At 36.8% G+C, this 10,649-nt stretch overlaps 1 protein-coding gene across 1 annotated transcript in view; it reads left to right on the top strand.

Moving 5' to 3' along the window:
* Positions 1–1,530: 1,530 nt before the first annotated feature.
* DPP10 (dipeptidyl peptidase like 10) overlaps positions 1,531–10,649 on the top strand; it is a gene marked incomplete at its 3' end in the record, with an annotated part of 525,560 nt that continues 516,441 nt past the window's right edge. Inside the window, exons 1-2 of the mRNA XM_006160632.1 lie at positions 1,531–1,614; positions 2,399–2,510. Of these exons, the coding sequence (XP_006160694.1) occupies positions 1,531–1,614; positions 2,399–2,510 (196 nt within the window). The remainder of the gene's footprint in view (positions 1,615–2,398; positions 2,511–10,649) is intronic.

Below are 10,649 nucleotides of genomic sequence, written 5' to 3'. Positions count from 1 at the left end.
ACAAATAATTAAAGGTTGGTCATTTCATTATTTTTGTTTAAAGAGAGATTTTTGGTATAAGGTGCATGCACTCACCAGAGAGACAGAGAGATACAGAGATACAGAAAGTGAGAAGTCATCCCGCAGGGAATGGCCATGCCTGGGATATTGCGAACACATTCACATGTGCCCGGCACAAGTTTTAAGCCACTGGGTCCAGGACTCGAACCACAGTTGACCATGTGGGAGTCCAGTGACGTAAACACAATGCCATCTGCTGGTTCCATTTATTTCATTTTCAAGTGAGGGGCCTATATTCCTTTTGCAAGACTTTTTCTCCAAACTCATTTAGCACTCTGTATCTAATTCTGTCATTTATCATCCTTGCTTTGAGACTATAAACCCCCCAGGGCCCAGCATAGATAAATCTCCAATGCTTTAGATACTTCACTTGTTTCCCTGAACCTCTTCTTCATGATTAGTAAGTTCAGATACTGGTGTGTCAGACTGGCAGGAAAGTGATCACATGTATATATTACATAACAGCATTTTGTTCTGTGAAGTTATACATAATCACAGTATCTTGTGCTAAAGTTTGAATCGAACGATCCTCACTATTTCTACCCATAACATATTTTTTTCAATTATTTACTGGCATTTATTTTGAAGGATAAGTACATGATTGATTCATGTGAAAAGGGATTGCATTTGAAGTTATTGACTCTTTGCCCAATTTTCCTTCTGGAAAAAAACAAAGCCTTTACTGCAATAAATGTTGAACCTTTTAAAAATAAAGTCTAATGAGGTTAGTATATATCCTTGACATTTTGTTTTTAACCAGTGTGAAGGTCACAACAAAAAAGGTCAGAAAAATGAGTTTATACAGCAAGTAAACAATGCTATTATTTTGCTTTAAAAAAATGACATATTGCCCTCCAAAGCTTCTTGAATCAAATAGGATGTTTCTGATGCATGATTTTGGTACTCTAGCCATGTTCTCCTTCCATTTCTTAGATTTTGGAATATAAAAAAGTATAATTCACCCAGCTTATATGCCAGGTACTAATGTAAAATATATACTTTTTATTAGTATTCTAGCATTCCATTATTTGAATTTTACATTTAAGTTTATTCCGCTTAATATTTGTTGGCTGATAATTGCTTGATGGAACTTGGTATTTATTTCTTCTGAGTTGGAACCATTTTTTTTTTATCACATATGTTCATGTTCCCTAACTCTTCCACTTTTGTGTTTATAACAAAACTGTAAGTTTGCCATTAAAAAAGAATATGTCAAAATGAGTTTGGAAGGGGATTTTTTTTAGTTGAAACATGTTCCTTTTTGCATATAATGCACAACAGCAGTCCTTTCTTTTCCCTTATTTATGATAGAGTGCATGTATGCACACATGTATGTGAAAGAGAAAGAGGGAGATGTGCATCCTTCATGGAATCTGGTAATGGTGCAATTCCCTTCCTCCAGCCCTCCAGTGAATCAGATCATGGCACTCATGTGTGTCTAGTATGTTTCAGGCTGATGTGACCAGGGATATGGCCTTCGGTTACCAGGTTGAGATTGGCTTCTCTTTAGCAGTGTTGTGCTGCTGCATCACAGAGCTCGCCAGGCAGCAGAAAGTCTTAATTGTGTTTATATGGTATTACACTATATAACATGGAATTGAGCTATTAAATTTGAGCCAGATCTAGAAAATTAAAATATTAAAAATAACACATTTTTCTTTTCTTTCTTTCTTTTTTTTTTTTTGAAGAGGTTTTCGCTATAGGGCGCGTGCACTCACCAGACAGACAGAGAAAGACAGAGAGACAGAAAGCAAGAAACCACCCCCCCAGAGGGGATGGTCACGCTGCAGTCCCTTCTCCTCCATTCCCCTCTCAGGATCTTGGGCACGCACCCACACGCGCCCGGTGTGAGTTTTAAGCCACTGGGTCTGGGACGCAAACTGTGGTCGACTACGTGGGAGTCCAACGATACAGCCATTACGCTAACTGCTGGTTCCTGACATTTTTCTTTTGAAAAAAATTCATGAAACAAAACTTCAAAAGCTTGGGACCATCTTTTGGCGTAAAGGCTACATTGCTGGACTCTCATGTAGTTGAACATGGTTCTAGTGACTTAAATTCATGCCGGGTGTGTGTGTGTGTGTGTGTGTGTGTGTGTCCAAGATCCTGAGAGGAGAATGAAGGAGAAGGGATTGCAGTGTGGCCATCCACCTTGGGGGATGACTTATTGCTTTCTGTCTCTCCGTGTCTCTCTTCCTGGCAAGTGCACGCGCCCTATAGCAAAAACCATGTAAAAATGGTCACTTTGTATTGTTATGTTAATGTATTTTCTGAAATAACATTTCAAATTTTATAGTTCATTCATTTAAAGTTAATATGTGATAAATGTCTAACCTAGGATTTATTTATTTTAGATGAACTTACAAATTCATCAGAAACCAGATTGTCTTTAGAAGACCTCTTCAGGAAAGACTTTGTACTTCATGACCCAGAAGCTCGGTGGATCAATGGTATGTATATACATTTTTGTATTTTAGTTTATTTTTGATTTTTGAGTAATTAAGTACAAGTAATAATATTTGTAGTTAATAATTAATGTTATGCTTCAAAGATTGTATATATTATTTAATCAAAAGTAAAAGGTTTGGGTTTTACTAAAGAAATCCAATTCTTAAGCTAGCACATCAGTAAAACTATCCTCCAAATATTAGGCTGACTGTTCCATATCTGCTGTTTTCTCATGATCATTACTTATATGACTGTAAGGGTGTACACCATCTCTAGCCTTTCCCTAGATAAGTCTTCTTGGTGTAGCAATATATATTTAATATAATATGTATACATGTGTATGTATATACACATACACACATATACACAAATACACACGTATGCATATTATGCATATATTCTTAGATATATAGACACACATATGCATATTATGTATATATTCATATATATACACACACACACACGCACACACCTATATATATGTGTGTCTGTGTGTGTCAAATTTGACAATATAATGTTTTTATTTCTCTCTGTGATTTTTCTTTTTTTTTCCTCTCCCTCTTTTTTTAATCGCAGCAAAGTGGTTTTTACTTTTAAGCTTAAGTGCTACCTACAGATGAGGGAAACTCTGCAAAGTTAAAAAGACTTGGAAATGAAAAGTATTTTGCACTTGTCTTTTTTTTTTAATCTGGTAAAAAAAAATACAAATACAAAAAAAATTCAACTTTTCTTAAATGTATTTCTTTTTTTTTTGGGAGAGGTTTTAGCTATAGGGCATGTTTGTTTGCCAAACAGACAGAGACAGAGAGACAGAAAGTGAGAAGTCAGCCCCCAGGGTGGATGGCGATGCCTCAGTTCCTTCTCTTCTGTTCTCCTCTCGGGATCTTGGGCATGCACGCCCACGTGCCCGGCGTGAGTTTTAAGCAACCGGGTCTGAACACAAACTGCTGTCGACTACGTGGGAGTCCAGTGACATAGCCATTACGCTAACTACTGGTCCCCTCAAATCTATTTTTGAGATTAAAATAAAATAAAATAAAAAAACCACTGAGTTTCTCCCTGGAGTTTGTTTTTTCTTTATGGAAGATAATAAGAAGAGTCATTAGGTGAGCTAGTCATAATAAATATGTTGGATAAAAGTAGTCAGATTTTCATTCTTTGAATATTCCCATTTGCCCAGCCATACTAATCATCATGGTTGGATAGTTGTTCATCTTTGCCCATTATTTTATTTAGACATAATATCTTTGTTTATTTTCAAGGCATAGATTATCTGTATAATAGATAAGAGCAGCTTTGCCATTATAGCTAATAAATATAATCTCATTTACAGTTCATTCCTCCTTCTTTAATATTCTAATTAAGTGCATTTATGCCTGTAAATTAAACTTTAATTTATGAAAGCTATAAAAAGAATGTAATTTAATTCATGAGAGCAGGGACCAAGTCACACTTGTTTACCTGGCTCTGATAGAGTTTCAGGAGACCAGCAGATACTCAAGATATGGCTTTTGAACACATGAATGGGTTTTTCATTTGAAATCCCAGTGCCATTTTTTCATAAAGTCATGTCATTTGAAACCACTTGGACAATGCCTGTGCACCATGTGATGATACTGCAGATAGAGAACACAAGATAGCAATTTTCTTAATCTATTTGTGTATTTTCAACTTGAATTGTTCGTAACTGCAGGACTAGCCATATTATTGCTGTTGCACTACAATTTTTTCAGATGTATATTGTGATTATTGCAGATGACCTGTAGGACTAAAGAAGCCTAATAAAATGTATATTATTAACAAATACTTTCCTAATACACAAATGCCTCACAAATCATTCTTTCAATGCAGCAGTTCCCAACTTCCCAGCACCAGGAGCTGGCTTGGTGAGAGACAATCTCTCCAGATAAAGGGGGAAGGGGTTGGTTGGTCTAGGGTGACCCAAGTGCACCACATCCTCTGTGCACCCATTTTCAACACTACTACAATGAAAAAATTGTACATATAGGGTTTGTGCTTCTGTGAGAATACAGCACTGTGGTTCATCCAACAGGAGGTGGAGCCCAGACCACAATGTCAGTGATGGAGTGGCTACAAACACAGATAAAACAGCCTCCAGTACTTACCTGCTGCCCATCCCCCCCTCTGCTTGGGTGGGAAAGAGGCCAACAAGCCACAGACCAGCACAGGTCTAGAGCCAGGGGTCTAGGGACCCTGTTCTAATGTGTGACTATAAATGTATAAATCATCAGTATACTGGATAGCATAATTTTTTCTGTTGAAAGAGGTAATAAAAAGGGAAATTACCAGGGTATTTTTAAAATCTGTATTATTGTAAGTCATTGGATTTAAAATGCTGAATAATATTCTGTTTTATTTCCCATGATTTGGGACAAATTAGAGAAACATTTGCAGGCTTTGTTTTTGGAAAGCAAGAACAAAAATTATGGGCTTCATCTACCTCTCAGGTTAGCTTGGTTTATTTAAAGAAACATTTACTCTTGGGTATAACTGACACTTTGATATTGATGATCCAAGAAATGATGTGAAATTAAGCCACATTCCAATATCTAGGTCACAGATTCCACAAGATATAAAAAATAACATGTTTGGAGTTCATCATTTTAATTATTTTTTTGGTAATTTTCTTACTAATTATTGGTAAACTCTATCTTGAGATGCATCCTGGGACAAAGCTGAAGGGTTATTATAATATTCTATGTAATACTAAAGAAATGAAATATTCAGAATGAAATTTGACATGAAAAGCTACCTTTACACTTGAATAAACAGAATCTAAGATCTGAGAGCATGCGATCTTTATCAATACCACTGGAGGAATTGACTGTCAGTGGGTTGTGCTTATTGGGTTGCTTGTGAGGAACAGAATAGATTTGTGCTCTTATCGAGCTCAGCAATCACTAGGTACTTGGCCTATTTACATATTCCTTACAAAGCCGGGAAATACAGAGGGAACTCTATGAATAGAATGTGTAACCTTGGCCTCATTGTCAACTATTAAATCTAAATGTAAAATATATGCCTTTCCTTTAGTCTCCAGAGATGCCTCATTTGCTTTTCTTAGTATATAAGTCACTTGAAGGAGTCCAAGTTAGGTTTTATTTGGAAGCTTCAATTACTGCTTGGAGGTCATCACAGAAACTCCTAATGCATTAATGGTCAAGGGGAAGGAGGGGTCTTTATGACCCGGACATGTGTAGGCTGTAGTGACACAATGTCATTCATTACGTTGTTTCTCAAATAATGTCTAAGAATTTCATTACAGCCTTGAATGGGTGCTTGTGATCATCTTAGTCTAACAACCATGTTACTCCCACAGATATGCTCATTATAATTTTTAATTTGACCAGAGAGAGACAAAGAGAAAGAGAAAGAGAAAGTGAGAAGGCAAGCTGGCAGGTTCGGGACTCAAACTGCAGTCAGCCATATGGTGGTTCAGCGACTTAACCACCACGCCACCTGCCGGCCCCCGTTTATCATTTGTTTTGCTCTTGCTGCAAAGTCAAATTTCTATGAAGGTTTCTAAATGGGAAACTTATCCCAGTCTAGACCAGTGACAACATTTCTTCAACTGTCAGCATCACTCTTAGCAAAGCTCTGCTCTCAGTAACCCTAAACTATAAGGAATCAGACTTGGTTCACATTCATGTTGGAATCACCCCAGCAATTCTCACCCTGCCTAGAGTGTTACTTATGCTCAATAAATAGTTTAGTTATCATTTATGAGAAAGCTATTCTATTTTCTATATATACAAGGGGTCTTGCTTAATTCATAACCATTAGAGGGTTAATTCTGGTTCTTTTTCTCATAGTGTGCATATATATTTCTCTGATCTATACAATGTGAATTGTGTATGTGATGTGATGGAACTTCTTGCATATTTTCTTTCTGAAAAATTGTCAATTGGGAAAAGTGGTAATATAAGCATACTTCAAAAAGTTTGTGACAGGCTAGCCATGATAGTGCAGTGTTAATGTAGTGTTCAGCCATGCTGAGGCTACATGGGAGGGCTGCCGGTTCATGTTCCCAAGTCTCTTTGTGTGTTCCAGGTGCACTGCTGTGATCTGTACTGGCTAAATCTGGGAATGGGCACAGTATGAGGACCTACTAGGACACCTGCCTTTCTCTCTCTGTCTTCTTGTCTCCTTCTCTCATTGCATAAATAAGTAAAAAATAAGGAAAGATCTTAGAAAGCTGGGATTAAAGTACAAGCTTATTTTGATGCAAAATAATTTTGAAATCCATGCTGATTTCTTCATAATATTTTTTCTTGAACGTTATGAAGACCTGTTGTAAATAAAGCTCAGTGTCTTATCTTGATCTTACCGGAATCATTTTTAGAACCATTTATCCTCATCTGCAACATGATTTTTCAACACAGATATTTAAATCTGTTGTCTTTTAAATGATATGTGACAGTGTCCCATATTAAAATGGGAAAGTCATTAAGTTAAGACCATCCAGGGCCTTTCAGCAAGTTACATAAGCCTTCTCAGGCTTGGTTTATTCATCAAAGGAGGTTTAACAGTGGAAATAATGATAAGAAAAAACATGTTAAAGACAATGATACAAAAGTTTAAAAAAAATGAAGAGAAAAAAAAAAGAGTCAAGTGATGGCACAGTGGTAACACAACTGGACCCACAGTAGAAGGACCTGGGCTTACTTCCTGGAACTGTGCTCAGCACTCCAGACATACCTGCCTGTGCTTTGGGTAGACTGAGATGGGGTACACTGTGGCACAAAAATTGTGGGGTGTTTCTCTTTCTCCCTTTCTCTTAAAATTTAAAGGAAGGGGACAGCAGTTAGTGTAATGTCTATGTCGCTGGACTCCCACGTAAATAAAAGAAAAAGCTTCGTAGTTTTTGTGGATCTTCAAATGAGAGATCCTTATACTGACTTTTTTTTTTTTTTTTGGAGAGGTTTTTGCTACAGGGCATGTGTGCTCACCAGAAAGACAGAGACAGAGAGACAGAAAGCGAGAAATCACCCCCCAGGGGGATGGCCACACCGCAATCCCTTCTCCTCCATTCTCCTCTCAGGATCTTGGGCACACACGCATATGCGCCAGGCCTGAGTTTAAGCCACCTGGTCCGGGACTCCAACCGCGGCCGACTACATGGGAGTTCAGCAACCTAGCCATTATTCTAACTGCTGGTTCCGCCTTACATTGCTTTTAAAGATGCTTTGGATATCTGGTATTTCTTTATAAAGAGCCCCACAGTTTTCATCCCATGAATTTCATCCAAGATATTGAAGAGGCAGTAAGTCACTGTTTTAGCTTTTATGAAAAACAAGTCTAATTATTATAAATAATAGTAATAATTAGAAAACTCATAATTAGGGTAATCAGACAAATTAAACTATGTTGTTATATTTTGTTTGCTTGCTTTGCACTTCTTTATTGTGCTAGGATTTTTGTCCACCAGCTTAATTTGATTGAATTGTAGAAGTTGTTGGGTTTTTTCAGAACATATGCCCAGTAGGACTCTTTGTAACTTCAACAACGCCATTATCACCCATTTCCTCTAATCACCACAAGTCAAATTCTTTAAAAATTAAAAAAAAAAATCTGCTGGAGGGTGCATGAGCTGATCAGAGAGAGGTAGATATAGAGAGGAAAAGTAAGAAAGAATTCTTTATCAGTAATGATCACACTGCACTTCCTTCTCCATTTCTCCCTACTGTTGGGATTTTGGTCATGCATGTGCATCTGCCCAGCATGTTTCTCAAGGCCCTAGGTCTGGGTCCTGAACCTGCCAGTAGTCATGTGGGATCCAGTTGCATTAACCACCATGTCACTAGCTGTCCCATCTTTTATCTCCTTGAGTAACTGTTTTATTTTTTATGATTATTAACCCAACTGATCTTTAATTGTGTTAGTGTTGAATTTATGTCTTTAAGATTCTTGAGTACAACATATATTTTTCTTGCAATATAATTTATAAAGAAAAATATTGAATAGATACTAAATGCACAAAAATAAGCTTGTTTTTAAGTAAATCATTTCACTTAAGTGATTTTCATGAAATATTAGGAAGTCATTAAAATTAATGTGAAAAATTAGTGACACTGAAAAATTTATAGAATAAATATTAATTTGAAATACTAGAATACAGAATTATATACATGATATAGTTATAATTGCATCACATGCATGTACAGTTTCATGTATGTAGAAAATAATACCAGAATGAAATATGCCAAAATACTAAATAATTTTCTGATACAGTGATTACAACTTGCTGTTTTTACTTTTCCCCATTTTTTATGTAAATTTTCCAGACCAATGACAAATATGTTGTTTCCTTGATAGCTACTAGAGTTACTAAAATTCTCTTCAAAATAAAAATATATTCATCTAGCCAAATATGTGTTACTGTTTATGGGACTTGTTTGAAAACAAGGTAGGGATGAAGTTAAAATAAGAATGCCAAGAATCGCTGGTGGCTAGGCAGTGTCTAAGAATTTCATTACAGCCTTGAATGGGTGCTTGTGATCATCTTAGTCTAACAACCATGTTACTCCCACAGATATGCTCATTATAATTTTTAATTTGACCAGAGAGAGACAAAGAGAAAGAGAAAGAGAAAGTGAGAAGGCAAGCTGGCAGGTTCGGGACTCAAACTGCAGTCAGCCATATGGTGGTTCAGCGACTTAACCACCACGCCACCTGCCGGCCCCCGTTTATCATTTGTTTTGCTCTTGCTGCAAAGTCAAATTTCTATGAAGGTTTCTAAATGGGAAACTTATCCCAGTCTAGACCAGTGACAACATTTCTTCAACTGTCAGCATCACTCTTAGCAAAGCTCTGCTCTCAGTAACCCTAAACTATAAGGAATCAGACTTGGTTCACATTCATGTTGGAATCACCCCAGCAATTCTCACCCTGCCTAGAGTGTTACTTATGCTCAATAAATAGTTTAGTTATCATTTATGAGAAAGCTATTCTATTTTCTATATATACAAGGGGTCTTGCTTAATTCATAACCATTAGAGGGTTAATTCTGGTTCTTTTTCTCATAGTGTGCATATATATTTCTCTGATCTATACAATGTGAATTGTGTATGTGATGTGATGGAACTTCTTGCATATTTTCTTTCTGAAAAATTGTCAATTGGGAAAAGTGGTAATATAAGCATACTTCAAAAAGTTTGTGACAGGCTAGCCATGATAGTGCAGTGTTAATGTAGTGTTCAGCCATGCTGAGGCTACATGGGAGGGCTGCCGGTTCATGTTCCCAAGTCTCTTTGTGTGTTCCAGGTGCACTGCTGTGATCTGTACTGGCTAAATCTGGGAATGGGCACAGTATGAGGACCTACTAGGACACCTGCCTTTCTCTCTCTGTCTTCTTGTCTCCTTCTCTCATTGCATAAATAAGTAAAAAATAAGGAAAGATCTTAGAAAGCTGGGATTAAAGTACAAGCTTATTTTGATGCAAAATAATTTTGAAATCCATGCTGATTTCTTCATAATATTTTTTCTTGAACGTTATGAAGACCTGTTGTAAATAAAGCTCAGTGTCTTATCTTGATCTTACCGGAATCATTTTTAGAACCATTTATCCTCATCTGCAACATGATTTTTCAACACAGATATTTAAATCTGTTGTCTTTTAAATGATATGTGACAGTGTCCCATATTAAAATGGGAAAGTCATTAAGTTAAGACCATCCAGGGCCTTTCAGCAAGTTACATAAGCCTTCTCAGGCTTGGTTTATTCATCAAAGGAGGTTTAACAGTGGAAATAATGATAAGAAAAAACATGTTAAAGACAATGATACAAAAGTTTAAAAAAAATGAAGAGAAAAAAAAAAGAGTCAAGTGATGGCACAGTGGTAACACAACTGGACCCACAGTAGAAGGACCTGGGCTTACTTCCTGGAACTGTGCTCAGCACTCCAGACATACCTGCCTGTGCTTTGGGTAGACTGAGATGGGGTACACTGTGGCACAAAAATTGTGGGGTGTTTCTCTTTCTCCCTTTCTCTTAAAATTTAAAGGAAGGGGACAGCAGTTAGTGTAATGTCTATGTCGCTGGACTCCCACGTAAATAAAAGAAAAAGCTTCGTAGTTTTTGTGGATCTTCAAATGAGAGATCCTTATACTGACTTTTTTTT

Source organism: Tupaia chinensis, unplaced genomic scaffold (genome assembly GCF_000334495.1).
Source record: "Tupaia chinensis unplaced genomic scaffold, TupChi_1.0 Scaffold000700_1, whole genome shotgun sequence".
Lineage (NCBI taxonomy): Eukaryota > Metazoa > Chordata > Mammalia > Scandentia > Tupaiidae > Tupaia > Tupaia belangeri.
This window is presented reverse-complemented; position numbering and strand designations above follow the sequence as displayed.